Source organism: Haemaphysalis longicornis, unplaced genomic scaffold, assembly GCF_048455015.1.
Source record: "Haemaphysalis longicornis isolate Haplotype H1 unplaced genomic scaffold, Haemaphysalis longicornis Haplotype H1 scaffold_5, whole genome shotgun sequence".
NCBI lineage: Eukaryota > Metazoa > Arthropoda > Arachnida > Ixodida > Ixodidae > Haemaphysalis > Haemaphysalis longicornis.
In genome coordinates, this window is record NW_027526385.1 from 43,111,778 (window position 1) to 43,127,319 (window position 15,542).

Sequence of the window (15,542 nt, forward strand, 5' to 3'; positions counted from 1 at the left end):
ATGTTGGTGTAGCAGTGACTGAGTAACCGGGTTTGAAAACGGATTCATAGGTGTAAGTGACCCCGCTCTATATGAATTTTTTGCCATTCAATTGTAATCCAATAAACACACGCTCATTTTTTGAACGTACATTGAGACAGATACCAGTCTGCCTGTAATCCACCAAAAGCACGAAAAGGTGAAAGCTACAGGTGCGCTCGGTGTAGCAGGAAAACGTAAAAAAAAAAGAAAAGCGATTCTTACCTTGGAGCATACAAAAATGACAGGGTTTTACCTAGGAATAGCAGCTGTGAACATGCTTTGGTTAAAAAAAATTTACCATCCTTCCTAAAGAAATTTCAGAGAAGCACAAAAGCTAAAAGTGTGCCCAACCTTCGCTGGATGTGCGGCCAATCGATCATCAAACCTTCAAAGACCCAAATCACAAACGAAACAAACCCATGTGACAGTTTTTCACGCACTAATTGAACGCATCTGCAAACACTCCAAATGTATACCAATACGTGGTTTATGAGATCAAGGTATACTGTTGCATGATTGATCCGTGTATTGTCTTGTCCAGAATTGTTCCTTTTCTGCCATTTCCATAGAAATTATTTTGTCACAATGGAATAAGCCCGGTTTCACGCACGCACGTCATCTGCCCAGAGATCTTATCAGAGCCTTTCGGTCGAACAACTGGTCTACGGGGAAATATTACATTAGTTCTTGGACGGGACACCATCGGTCCCACAAAGAAAGCTTTCGCTTTAAAATTTTCATGCGACAGTGAGTGCACGCGCAGATCACAACTGAAAGAGGTTTCGGTTAGGGTCCTACACTAACCGAAACTTCTAGTGTTGCCTCAATCACCCACTGCCCTAAGCATATCTGGTCTCAGTAGCGAGGACCAACCATTACTGGTTATTCATTCAAATACTACGGGACGAAAAATAGGTAATACTGTTGCTACTACACCTTCTACACTGTTTCAAGAGTGCTACAGGAGTCGAGCGCTTCCATGGGCTTGTAACAGGTGCATGAAAAATGACCGCACAATAACATCCCCACAAATTTCCCCAAACTGACGGGAAGAAAAAAAAACTAGAATGACAACTTCATACTTTATAAGGCACTGCAGTCTATATGATACAAACTCGTATAAAAACTAACTCCCGCCAGTATAAAAGAACAGTATGTACATCTGAAGAGGCGTACCATTTTACGCCTTCACAGAGCAAGATCAGAAATATGAGAAGAGCAATGGCACAGCTGGCCACCTGAGCCAGCATTGTAACACAACCTAAACGAGTTCACACAAGGCACTGTGACGAGGGTATTACTGTACACTTCCAATACTCATTCAGCACAGTCTGCCTTAGTATGCACATCATCACCACTGCGGAAGAAGAAAAAGTAAATGCGAGGAACTATACCTTGTAGGATATGTTGGGAATAACGAGGAGCAAGTTTGTCGACGCATCAGGGTGACATTCCAGCGAAAGACATCTAAGATTTGAATGAGGCCCACACAATAAAATCACAAACCGCGGAAAAATTTTCTCATGGACTTACAGTGCACTAAAAAAACGTAAAAGATAAAGAAATAAGTAACAGTGCTACGTCGACTGATGATGAGCTTCAAACTATTTCAAAGAGCCTCCCATTCCACACAATTACTACACATATTACCCTTCCTTAAATTAAGGCACAAGTGGCTGGATATCTCCGCACCGCAAAAGTACTCGATGCCATTAACTCCACCAACTACTTTCACTGCAACAGTAAAAAATTCAACACGTACAAACTTGTTCCAACTAAAGCCCTATGTAGACAAACAATCCCCAGATCCTTGCTCATTACAGCCCTAAGAGAGCGCTAAGAGTCAAAAAGTAGCTGTAAGAGGTTAACCGGAGATTCAACTCGCTGCATATGCTGCTCAGTTAAATTTCGCCATGTTACACCTTTTCAGATCTTTCCCACCACTTCCAAGGCACCTCGATACAGTGAGCTGCTTGACTTCCCTAACTGCTCGCATCACAAGGGCTGCAAATCATAAATCAAAGCCTCCAAAGTCAGTTCACTTGAGCTTTCCACTGTATGCCATGGGTGCTCTCGTTTCGCACTTTCAATGAGAAATCAGAAACTGACACAGTGAGAACTCGCCAAAAGCAGCTTCAAATTGAGCAAGCCGACAGACATTTCAAATGTCAATAGGATCAATCACCCTGATAAGTTCAGTGGTTATGACATTTAAAAGAGAGCTCACCAGACACTGGGCCCAAACTGCACTTGAGCAATGCATCCCTATACCCCCTTTGCAACACAAGGAAGAGAGAACACCTCATTAGCCCGGGGTGTTCCCAAGCTAATTACACATACCAATCAGAGAACAACAACCAAGCTAAATGCATCAAAATAAACATCTGCAAGGGCCAGCTTGCTTCCCTTTCGCCAAACACACCAGTAACGTCAGCATTTCGGTAAAGTGGATAAAAATGTACACCTTAGAACGTTGCAGGCTAAACTTGCTGAAGAAAACTCCTGCTCTGCTTGAGCAACAAAAACCGCTGACAAAGTTCAGCTACAGGGTGGCATTAGAGGTCCCCTTCCAGCACCCACAAGCACCACAAGTGGTGCATGCCAACATAAGAACCAGTGCCCAAACATGCGCCCACTACAACAGGCAACGATTGCACAGACAATTGTTGCCTGCACGGCACACTCTTCACCTTTTCGCTTCAACTCACTTTGAAGGATTAACTACACGACGCGTTATCTGCTGAAGATAACAGTCCAAGCTGAAGTGAATGGCCTCAGTGGCCACTCCTGTCAGGCCTAAGTGGTTACTCCCATCAGGCTTGAGTGACCACTCCCAAGGCCCTTAAAAAACGGTGGGCACTGGTCGGTGGCGAAATCGCTGAATGGTCCTGGCGGCACGGAGCAAATCCGGTGGTGCGGTCTTGTGAGCGTAGTGGTGCTATGCGGTAGAGGAGGGTCGTTGGCGGGCCACTTCGGTGATCCTGGCCAGGAGGAACTGCTTGTCCTTGCCCTCCAGGACAAGCTTGTCCTTGAGCACCTTCTCCATGTGAGTGTGCGCAGCCGCCACCGAGTAGTAGTAGTAGATGCACACCCTGAAGCACAACAAGTAAACAGGCGAACGGCTCGAGCGGCAGCCATTGGGACAACAATGTCAATGCTAAAAGACACGCAGAGTTTCCAAGCACGAGCACTCTCAATGTCGCCGTACACAGTGACTTTAGTTCAGTGAAGGAATTGTGGCATCAAGGTGTGGATGGAAGTGTTGCCAGCCAGGTTTAACCAGTTCCGAAGAAATGGGGAAACACAGTGGTTCGACCACTTTTTAACCGTAAACTGTGCCCTAGGCAGTTATGTACTAGTGAGGCTTAGCAGCGGTGAGAAAAAGGCTCAAAGCCAGTTTTTTAGCACATTATGGGAAGGATAAAAATGGGCAATGAAGTGTTCCACAAAATAAATAAACTCAACAGTTCTTGTAAAACTGTCGTAATTGTAAGGATGTCCAAAATAACAGTTGCCAATTCTACATGCACCCTGCATTTGACTGAATTCATGATGAACCCCATTGAACGTAGACTCTACTGCAGTTTGATATAAGCCACAACTCCATCTGCCCACATTCGATAGCATGGACTGTATTTTACGATAACATAGTCTACGATAGGATACGACAGAGTGTACTTCCGGGGAGAACACACAAAGTAATCACACAAAGTAATACTTGGCCAACCAATCAATCCAGAAGCCCAGAATCTTTCGACAAACAACGTGAGAGGGAGAATGTGAGGAGAAACAGAGAGACAAGCAGCACCCACATGAGCACCACGACGACGGGGACGCCGAAGGCGACACTGGTGAAGAAGTCGACGGCCTTGACGACGTACCAGCCCCAGGCGTGGGTGCCCCACGAGTGGATCGTCTCAGGAACCACCTGCCAGGTGGACTGGTACTTCTGGAACGGCCCACACGACAGCGACGGCTGGATCCTGCAAGGAACCACAGCCAGCAGTGTGTTGGTGGTTGCTAGTCTTACATCACACCAACTTCTTCTTAGAAAGTCTTTTTCAATAACTTTGGAAACAAAGTGCCGTAAAACTATACTTTCTGGGTGGTCTGGCCTAATCTTCAATGCTCAGACTGTCACACCTAACCGTAAGAATGCCAAACAGGCTTTGGAACAACATGACGACGAGTGCAATTTCACGAAAATGTGTCTCTCCAAACTCGCCGATTCATCATCATCATCATCATCACCAGCCTATCTATGCCCACTGCAGGACAGAGGCCTTTCCCATTAATCTCCATCTGTGCTAACTGTGACCAATGTATCCCCGCAAACAACTTGATCTCATCTGCCCACCTAACTTTCTGCTGCCCCCTGGCCACGCTTGCCTTCACTAGGGATCCACTCTGTTGCCTCAATGACCAATGGTTATATTGCCTTTGCAATACATGCCCTGCCCTCGTCCATTTCTTCTTATATTCTACTAATATGTCCTTCCCATGCATTTATTCCCGCCGATTGTCTGCCCTAATTCTTGCGCAAGTATGGCATCCAACCTGTGGCACGTCAAATCATCCTCCTGGTGGCGAGACTTCGCGGTTGAAACATAAGCTGCCACTGAGGAACACACACGCCACAGTTCAGAGCAGACTGTACAGCAGTCCTTTTGTGTTTTGTGACGTTCTATCCACTTCCTTTGATACTTCGTTATCTTCTTTTTATCACTAGGTTGTTTGGTAGACAAGCACACAAGTTATTCAACCTTTCTTTGCAATGGAACCCACTTTATGTAAACAGGCTGAAGGAGGAGAAATGAGGCAACTTATGAGCTGAAGATTGGCACCTCTGTTCGGACCTTCAGATTTTTTCATTCTTTTTATTTGTCCAGCCTTACAGGACTTTTTTTTTCCCCCCGGCAACATGACATATGTGTGTTCGCTGGCCCGAATTAAAAAGGTCTGTAAATTAATCCAAGCTAACTTCTCAAAGTTGAACAATTTCTTAAACAAGAATTAAAGATTCGAGCAAAAAGTGTGCACGACAACGGCATCTTGCAGTCAAAAAGGTCCTCCTAAACAATGTTCCGGCTTGATTACTGTTTGTAGAACATTCAAGGTAGACGGGATACGTGTACTCACTCCACCAGGGCGTATGCGAACGGAATGACCGCCAGGAAAAGAGCCAGCAGCAGCACGATCACAAAGAACGTGTTGGAACGGGAGGCCCGGTACGGCGTCTGGGACGGCGCACTGTTGCTCATCAGCGTGAACTGTGAACAAAGGAAGAAGAAGTTACAACTAGCTTTGTGCTTAACGAAGCAAGCAACGTTGTCAGCCACAAACCTTTTGGACGTAGAAGATGATGAAGTACTTGACCATGGTGATTGCCGGCAGCAGTGGGCAGTAGAAGGTTCCCAGCCTGGACACACAGATGGCAGGCCTTCATTTACCATTTGCAAAAACCAACCCAACGGGCGTCCTTAACTAAAGGATCGCGGGCACTGCCGGTTAATTACGTATATTTTCCCTCAAATGTATACCTATAGTTTTCTTTGCGCTAAACAACGGGAAGATGTATGACAAGCGCCAGCGTTTCATGAGTTTCGAACGCTTATGACTATGTAAACCGCTTGGCTTTCAAAACCTCTGGGGTACACCACGAACAACGGCGTTACCCCGGGACGGCACCTTGGTGCTCTATATACTTGGGTCGAGCGAGCGAGCTAGGACGACAAGGCGAGTGCCTGAAGTGCTCTGCACTTAAAAAAGAACTTGCTGTTGTGGACAGCCCGCTTTTCATCTTTTGCGCTTGCCGCAAGCACGTGCAGTGAAACATCTGAACGAAAATACCCAAAATGTCTGCCCCCTTACCAGCACAGCGTCTGCGAGTAGACAAGGTCCAGGACCCGGTTTGGAATGTTGAACTCCTGCTGGCCTATGACCTTGGCCAGCTTGCACTGGCACCGAGTCACTATGAGCCTGGGGGGGGGAGAGAGAGAGAGATCAGTGGCACAACCTATGACAGTCACCAGTGCATCTTGATGCGAGAAAAAGAAACTAAGCCTGTGAAAGTGGTAGGTGCCTGAAAAAGTCCAGTCTCTTCCTGAGAAGGAACCCCAAGTAGTAAAAACAGGGAATAGAGGAAATAAAAAACACATTGGGCAGTTCCACTTTGCAACGAATGAATTCAGCTAACACAATTTGGACGTCACTGTTCTCCATCCTGTTGTGCACGGCGACAAGTTTCATGGTGGTGATGACGATGCAACGTGTAAATATCCCTTTCTAAAATGTTAGTCATTATTATTTCAAGCTACCGTATTTATTCGAATCTAAGCCGATAGTTTTTTTGAAATACCGATATATCAAACTCCAGGGTCAGCTTGGATTCGAGGATTTTGAAATACGCGCCAATTTCCAAGTGAAGTGGCACTCAGCTAGCGCCACCCAGAAAAGAAAGTATTGTAGCCATTACTAGACGAGCCAGTAGCCACTTAAGGGCCATAGGCCGCCATTTTGAATTGTGCGGACAGTGGCCTGCGTGCGGTGTGGCGTTTGGCATGGCGTTTGGTTTTGACAGCGCAAAAAGAAGCGGTGCCATTATAGTGCCGCTTTTAAAAGAAAAGTTGTTTTAGCTGCGGAGTTGCCGTCGAACGTTCAAGCCGGGCGGGACTTAGGCGTGGATGAAAAAAATGTCCGTCGTTGGAGGACGCAACGGGAGAGGATATTTGCGTGCGCCGCAACGAGGTTGGCAATCACCGGACCACGAGAATGCCGTCACCATGAAATGGAGATGGCATTGGCTGACTTCGTTCAAACGCAGCGAGCAGCTGCCCTTCCAGTAACGACGGAAGTGCTCCAGGCAAAAGCAAGGGAGCTTTTAAGGGAACGAGGCTTATGGCAGGCACACTTCAAAGAAATTCATGAAGCACTTCGGCTTTAGCCTCCGTCGTCGAACCTCAATCGTCCAGAAGTTGCCTGGTGATTTTGAAGAGAAACTGATTGAGTTCCAGGACCGCATCTTCATGTTCAATAAACGTGTTTTCTTTTTGTGAACGCTGACCTCGCCTTTTTGTTCGGCCTACATTCGAGGTAAGTTTTTTTTTTTTTCGCGCCTTCGGACTTTCGGGGGTCGGCTTAGAATCGGGGCCGGCCTAGATTCGAATAAATACGGTATATGGAGTTTCTCCAGAAAAACAATAAAACCTAGGATGGTGCAAGTCCATTTGGAATGTGTTATGTTCCAATTAAATCTAGCAAATCTTGCGTGAAATATTGAAACAACTTGGCCCGAATATAGGCGTACTCACTTGCGCGGGCACTCGACGACAAAGACTAGAGTCACTCCGACGATGAAATCCAGTATTGTGAGCTTGTAGATCTGCTGGCCAACGGCTGTTTCCCAGCACTGCGGGCGAAAAAGAGTACAAATTACAGAAACAATATTAGTAGTGGCCCAAATGCAGTGCCACACCCTCGCAATGATTGAGGGGCTAAAAGCACTCACCCCTCCAGTTAATTTGCATTCACTTGCAGCAGTTGTTACCACAGTAACTTCCGAATGGGCATTAGAGCATAGTTCAAAGTGGCTACAGCGGAGTTCACACTAACGAAATGTGGTTCACAGAACCCTTGATGTTCCCCTAACAATTACTGCAGACGTTCTTGTATATACATGCCGAGCATGTGCCAATAGCATGGCTCGAGTTGTCACTCAACACAAAATAAAGCGAAAGATCTATAGTAGCGCTGGCAACAGCAGACGATGTTTTTTTGCAGTTGATTTGGTATTTCATTTGCTGTTGCAAAAACCAAGCATCCATGAATTTCTTAATAAAGGAACACTGCAAATATAACTTATGTATTGATTTTCTCCGTTATATTTGCATTTGTGTAATGTTTTGTTCTTGCTCAACAGTGTTGAAAAGTATGAACATGGACACCGGGCTTAGACGTTTAGATTTGGCTGCGGGTATTTAAGACTATTGCGCAGCAGATTTTATTTCACTTTGGCCGGGAGGCTGAATCGAGTCACAGACAGACAGACATACAGACCAAAATTTCTGCATTTAAGAAGCCCAAGAAAGACTATCGTCTTTAAGAGAAAAAAAAATTGGAAAGAGCGGAAAGAGACTGGATGAAGTGATGTCCTGCCTCTGGACGCTGCTTCGTTTGCTCTTTTCTTGTATAGTATTTTCCAGTTTTGGTTCCAGCCATTCCTTTAGTTCTTAATTATCTACACTGCCAAAAAAAAAGAAAAAAAAGAAAGCACTCCTCCACAGCAAAAAATTGCCCGAACTGCAAGGACAAGCTAGCACAACAGGAGGGCAGATGACTGAACTGTGTGTTGCCTGCCTCCTTCCCATGCCCATGCATTTTTAAGCTCCCTGAATTGGTGAGATTAGGTGCCCCCCCAGGAGAGAAGGCCTGCTCACCATGGGCTTCTTGCAGTCGCCGTCCCCTTCCAGGCAGTTCTCCTCCCTGACGGGGGCGCAGTTGATCTGCTTGTACAGCGACAGCAGCAGCACAAAGATGGATGTGAAGCGTAGGAACACCGTCCTGCAGGGGGGCAGGAGAGAAGGTGTTCACGTCTACCCTCCTCCTCCTCCTCCGCTTGTCGTTTTTCTTTTTCTTTTTTCATTTGTGTCATTATTCACCTGACGTAGCATGTTAGGCTATCTGCTGGGCAGACCTCGTCAGTACCATTAAACTGCTCTCTCTCTCTCTCTCTCTCTCTCTCTCTCTCTCTCTCTCTCTCTCTCTCTCTCTCTCTCTCTCTCTCTCTCTCTCTCTCTCTCTCTCTCTCTCTCTCTCTCTCTCTCTCTCTCTCTCTCTCTCTCTCTCTCTCTCTCTCCTCCTCCTCCTCCTCCTCCTCCTCCTCCCCATGAGCCTCTCAGCAGCAAAAGACGGCACACGGTTCTTTTCGTAAATAAAGTTTACTGGAGCAAACCTGTGCTTCGCAATAAACTGGAAGAAAAGCAAAAACGTCGGAGAAACAGCTGACAAAGTGACGTGCATGGTCGAGCGTTGGCGGATCGATTGCTGTTGCGTTTCCTCAGTGTGCATTTATCTCGGAATGCTCTCATTTCCAGAACTACCTAGTTAGACCAAGAACGGCGTCAATAACACAGGAACAGTCTGGCTTAGTTGCGATGGGGTGCCGCACGTCCCTATTATACTCGGTTACAACTCAAGAACGGCACCACCTCGTGTAGTGTATCACTCCGCCAAAGCGCCGGACCCGTGACGTCAGTGCGCGCGCGTTTTGAAAGGGGTTTGCTATGAATGCGTGATATCGTCTGCCTTGTCTCGCGCAGTTTGTTTGTCGTCACTGGAGTCGTTTATAAGCATATTAAGTCCGAAAAATCACGGGAACGCTCACGCCATGTTCAAAATATTCCCAGTAACGTCCTACACTTGCGCCGTGCGCAGAAACATCCGGCTACGGTGATAAGGCACAGCGGCAACTTCCGGTGCCGTTCTTAAGTTGTCACCGAGTATAGACAAGGTTGACCGCCTCATCATACGGCAGAAAGAGCATACTGGCACTCTTAAGATAACCAGGTTCATCCATGCGCGGGCAACAAAGCACAAACAAAACAAGTCCCAAGGAGTGGGTCATGGCAATATCAACCCTCAGCTGTCATGCAGGCTGACCAACAGTGGCACCAGAGGGAGACCCTTGGGGCCACCGCCTCTGGCATGTGTGAGCACCTATTCCCCTCACCTGAGCAGGGTGAGCTTGACCTGGAAAGCGATGGAGTAGTTCTCCAGGCGGATTAGCTTGGAGAAGACGCCCGGGACGACCAGGTTGAGCCCCGTGATGACCAGCGAGGGCACAAACTGGATCAGCAGGGCCAGCGTTTTGGAAGTGCTCGGGGCCTGGGATTGCTTCTGCGGGAGACAAGGGGGGGAGGAGAGACGAGATTAGGGAAGCTGTTGCAACGAAGAGAAGAAGCACGGGGGAGGGAGAGAGACAGAGAGCCTGGGCTGGTGTGTGTCTCATCCATGAGAGTTCAACTGTGAGTCAGCGCTCTGCGGTGTTCCTCATTACTGCCAGCGTTTTTTCGCTTTTTTATTTACACCAAGATGCCAGTACAGGGTTCGTACGGGCTTCAAAAGCAAAAATTCAAGGGTTTTCAAGGACTTTCAAGGACCAGAAAACACATTTTCAAGGTCCCCATGTTTTATCTCCCTTTTATGTTTTATCTGGAATTATTTATAACTTTTTCAACACAATCCAAAGTTTTTATTGCGCAATACCTCAGCACACTAGTGCACATTTAGATAGGCGCTAACGGGTTTGTGAACGCTCCCCCAGCTTTATTTTTTTATTTCATGGTTGGTACTTAGGGGTTTTTCTTTTTTCTTGGTGTTTTTCTCAGGCTGTTTGATTTCAAAACTTCATTAATGTTGCCTGCATTGCCTGCTTTGTCAGCAAGAGTACCAGCTGAAATTAAATCAGGAAGTGTTGCTGCAATGCAGGATGAACTAAGCGCATGTCCGCCATTTGCACGTAAGAGCAAATGCAGGTGGAGCATATAAGGCACAGAACACATGCAATGAGTGAGCATCCACAGACTAGATGGAAGATACAAGATAGAGAACAGAAGCTGGCTTTCACTGGATTGTATTATAACATTGATTGGATTGAGAAGTGTCTGCTCCCGATGTTGTCTCGTAATAATGAAAATCCACCGAACTTGTAATTTCACGCAATACACTGAAACTTGATTGTTACAATGTTTCTTTACATTTGTTAACACATAAAATCCACGACAAACACTTTAAATTCTTGTAAAAAAGACAGGCCCATTGGTTCTCTCCAGAAAAATCAAGGGTTTTCAAGGACCATTTAAAAATTCAAGGACTTTCCAGGCCTTGAAATTGACACTTGTATATTTAAGGGTTTTCAAGGTTTTCAAGGACCTGTGCGAACCCTGCAGTAGTGTAGAAATGCCTCCAGGTAGGCCAAGCTTGATCACGCATAAAAAAAACAGCAAATTCCTATTTGTATCAATTAGCCGCAAAGCAAAGAACTCTCACGGACTTCTTTGATTCCTGACAACAAATTAGCTATGCAACCCACACCCAAGTCCCAAGTGATACTTGGACAATGATACATTGTAGTGGAGAAATACGAGTTTATTCTACAAAACTGTCCGGAGATCTCTAACATGTACCATCATCATCATCATCATGCTGATGCTCACCGCCATAGGACAAAGGTCTCTCCCTTGCTTTTCCAACCACTCCTATCCTGCTTCACTGGAAACTGCTGCCAGGCCTCCCAGATCTTTCCACATCATCCCTTCACCAAAGGTCCTGTCCTCCCCTAATCCTCCCAAGCATTATGTCTACAATGGGATTTATGAACAAATTCCGCAGGGCACTTAAGTCTGCTTACATGCTCTGAAGGCAGGTCCCAGATATACACACCAAGCACCCCTCACTGCCATTACTGTCTTAGCATCTCTTTCTTCCTTTTCATTTCGTGATCTTTTGGTGCGAATACAACATGCCCAGTGGTGACACTTCACGACACAGCTCCCTAGAAGCTGCATTCTCCAGTGCTGGGGTGCACCTGTTCTACGCACGCGCCATTGATTTTTATTTGATTGTAACATTTTAACACGCCGACACAACGTAGGTGATGAGGCATGCTGTAGTGGAGGGCTTCGGATTAATTTTGACCACCTGGGGATCTTCAACGTGCGCCGAAATCTGTACACACGGGCGTTTTTGCTTTCTTCCTGCATCAGAAAAGTGGCCACCGCGGCCGGGAATCGAACCCGTGTCCTTGTGCTCAGCAGCGCAACGCCTTAAGGCACGTTCCCACTGGCGATTCGCCTCGTCGCGCGACATACTGCGACATCGCAAAGTGATGAGCCGGCCGTCGCTTTTCGCCGCTTTGCGACGGTGGAGCAAATCACTCTCAGACCGAATTCCCTCGTTGCGCGACGGCCCCGCAAAACCGGATAGCCAATCATAGTTGCGGAGTAGGCTGACATAGCCAGAAACGAAATGTTTGTTTACATCCGGCAATGCAAACATCAGGGGCCGAGCCGCTGCCACTCGGCTCGTTCGGCCCGCTTGGCCCGTTATCGCTGGACCTGTCGGGTCGGGCCGGCAAGCAACTTGCGGTACGTTTCAGTTCTTTCGTCAGTGGCTTCAGTGTACGCGTGGAACTCATCAGTGTGGAGACACGTGTATGGATTGTAAAAGCAAGTAATCATCGTATATAGCTAGGTGGACAGTGAGACGGTAGGTCGACTTGCAGCCTCTTCGTACTTGTATCGGCGACTGGTAAACACGCGTAGAGTTTAGAGGCGTCAGAACTTTGCACCTGTGAAAATAAGCGAAATTTGCGGGCCGTGATGCGAGTGTTGTGGCGTGAAAGCAAGCGTGTGCATTTCTTTGTGGAATAATATGTTGAAAAGAGCCTTCCTGAGTTTGTTATTTTCTGCTCCTCCTGCAACCCACAATGCTTTCGGCATTGTTCCAGGTTAGTAGCATGTGTTTTAGCTTGATTTCTACCTGCTTTTGTCACGCTCCTGTAACATAATTTTCTTTGACTGCGAATGGTTGACGCACCAAGGAAGTTGACGCACAAGTCGGGTAGCAGTTGCGCTGAACGCAGTCGCATCATCGCTCATCGCAAGTGCAAACACCGCCTCATGGCCTCATCGCGTGACGCGCGACGAAGCAAATCGCCAGTGGGAATGAGCCTTTAGTCACTGAGCCACCACGGCGGGTCACGTGCCATTGCATTCACCTTTCCAGTGATATGACATAAGAGCCACATGCACTAGACTAGCTTTTGTTTCACCAATGACTAGAGCCCCTTACTTTTTGCAGCGGAACATTTCAAATTCTGCGATTCTAGATAGGGGAATCTGCAAAACTCCGCGACAACACTGAAAAGACATAAGGTACATGTAACAGTTCATTTATTAGACACTTCAGACTCCCAACATGCCAGATTTCATACAACTGAAGGAAGCTGTTGTGGCTGTGCATCTGGTGATGCTTTGTGCTTTCTTCACCAAGAGAATAGTGCTTGTTATACACGATGTCACCGTAGCGACTGAGCGACCTTTCTGCGTCAACAGAGTTGATTGCCACTGACAGGCATTTAAGGGCAATGCAAGAAAGTGTTGAAGTCAGGTGTTCCATCCCAGCCCAGAAAGCCAGGACATCGAAATATTCATCTGGCTTTTCTTGTTTAGAAAGAAATAGTGCCAAGTCTCTGTCACTAGACTTGAGGTCTTAACTCTTTCGGGACCGCTCCATAGGCCATTGATCACATATGATCGATGGTTTTGCGAGCCTGCAGAATACAAATTTTCGCTCGATGGAATACCTAGCGACATCTAGGAGATAGTTTGAAAACTGGAGTTTTCTCTTTTGTGAAGTTTCTTTTTTTATCGCCAGACGGCAACGCATCAGATATTTTATTCTGACGGGCAGTGGTTTCGAATGTAAACAAACATGGCGTCATACTCGCGCGAGCGCGATAAGAAATCCGCCTCGTCTCGTCTCGCATATCTTCGCCTTCTACTGTGGATTTTAACGATGAGAGTAGCAGTGAAGAGTCGGAATGCGGCTTTAGAGATCGGATTTCAGCTCGAGTGAGGATTCGGGTGTCGATCAGCCTGGAACATGAAATCGCGCTCAAAGGTGGGTGTTGGTTTCGGTTTCAATTGGCTCTGGAGTAGGTATGTGCGCTCGAAATATGTTCTGGCTGGTTTATATTTATTCACTAGGGTGTTAACTACCTATGGTAGTGATTTCCTGCCACCAGCGCAGAAACGGATCAAGTTTTCGCCGAGACGAGAGCCCGGCATGTATCTGGGCGACGACGTAGCCATGGCCCTAGTACCAAAGAGATCACACACAAAACAAAAAACCAGTTACACCTAGCCGAATCAAACTTTCACGATGAAGAAACAAAGCATTGTGTTAGATTTTGTATATCCTGAAATAATTTTATTCTTTTTTAATATTTTTATATTTACGCTTTTTTCTATCTTGTTCTGTAGTTTTTTTACGAAGTTCTTACTTTCAGATTTTTTCATGGTTCTATCGTCAGTGTTGAAGTAAAATTTGGCATTGTATGTCAAAGAACATATAATTAGCTGCATTTTGGTATATGCTAAGGCAGGATGGTGCCTTTGCTTTATGTAATAAAAAATTTGTACTGAGACCTCCATTTTTCATCACTTTTTCCGGCGGTCCCGAAAGAGTTAAGAAGACTTCAGGTACACTTGCCATTCAGCAGCTAGGGCTAGGGATTCTTCCCCAAGTCCAGGAACAGCCCCAATCTCTGACCTCTTCCCTGAGAGACACCCAACTTGCAGGGAATCCAAGCCCCTCACACTCTTGAAGAACTTCCAAGTGTCATTCTCCAAGTATGCCAGCGCCTTGCTAGCCGCTTTATTCATTTACACTTCATTTTGTTTGCAATCTGATTGATTATAGAGTTTAACAAGCCGACGCGATGCAGACGATGAGGCGCGCCGTAGTGGAGGGCTCCGGATTAATTTTGACCACCTGGGGATCTTTACCGTGCAACGAAATCTCGTACACACGGGCGTTTTTGCTTTTAGCCTCAATCAGAAAAGTGGCCGCCGCGGCCGGGAATCGAACCCGCGACCTTGTGCTCAGGAGCGCAACGCCTTAGCCACTGAGCCACCGCGGTGGGTTGTTTGCAATCTGACGGGCCTCATCGAGTGCAATGTTCTCTTTCTGTGGCTATGGCTAAGCCCCTTGATTCGGGTAGAGGCTGCGCCACCTATCCATTTTTATTATTTGAGAAGGTAGGAATACGCAGATGCAAATTTAAATTTTCATCGGTAAAAACGTTGCAGACAAAAAATAAAAACCATTTTGCCATTACTAATAGAAAATACCACTTTACCGCCACATTTCACTGAATCTATCGTTTTGGGGTCGTGGCGCCACACTTTCAACATTTTTTATTTTGATTTCTGCGAGAAAACTTTAATGCTGCGATTTTTCACGGAATTGCGGAATCGCGGAAAGCTAGGGGCTCTACCAATGACAGCATGCTAACGCAGCATGGTGGTAACATACTCAGCTCCTACCCTGGAGACCCAACCCAGTTCAACTCTCATATGAACTAAAAAAATGTGTTTTTTACCCCCCTTTACAGTTGCAGGCATTATCTGTACCAGACAATGAGAACACCAGGTTTTTGTGCAATGTAGCACTCGAGGCTTTCACCTTTGAAACAGAGACGCCCTGTTCCAGTTGTTCCTAGCACAAGGTGGATGGGCCATGACGGCAGGGCACTCACCTTGAACGAAAAACTGGTGGCGTTGTAGACGGCAAAGAGGGAGCCCACGATGACGGCAAGCACCACCAGGTTCACAAACAGGCGCACCACGAAGAGGCCGACCTTCTTGCGACGAGACCAGCTGGCAATTTCCGCCGTGCGCCGCTCTTCGGCCAGGTCACTCTGTCCACACAATGACTCCCCTTTAGAAACTCACCTACGT

General features: G+C 46.6%; 1 protein-coding gene across 5 annotated transcripts in view; it reads right to left on the minus strand.

Annotated features, from left to right (window-relative positions):
* Nucleotides 1-1,089: 1,089 nt before the first annotated feature.
* The window catches only part of LOC144138117 (transmembrane channel-like protein 7), a 76,836-nt gene continuing 62,383 nt past the window's right edge, over nt 1,090-15,542 (minus strand). For all 5 annotated transcript variants that reach the window (XM_077670226.1, XM_077670225.1, XM_077670229.1 and 2 more), the window contains 9 exons: nt 15,341-15,502; nt 9,749-9,915; nt 8,457-8,580; nt 7,332-7,429; nt 5,893-6,000; nt 5,365-5,440; nt 5,161-5,291; nt 3,834-4,004; nt 1,090-3,113 (listed from right to left, as the gene is read on the minus strand). In XM_077670226.1, the coding sequence (XP_077526352.1) occupies nt 2,960-3,113; nt 3,834-4,004; nt 5,161-5,291; nt 5,365-5,440; nt 5,893-6,000; nt 7,332-7,429; nt 8,457-8,580; nt 9,749-9,915; nt 15,341-15,502 (1,191 nt within the window). In that variant the 3' untranslated portion in view covers nt 1,090-2,959. The remainder of the gene's footprint in view (nt 3,114-3,833; nt 4,005-5,160; nt 5,292-5,364; nt 5,441-5,892; nt 6,001-7,331; nt 7,430-8,456; nt 8,581-9,748; nt 9,916-15,340; nt 15,503-15,542) is intronic.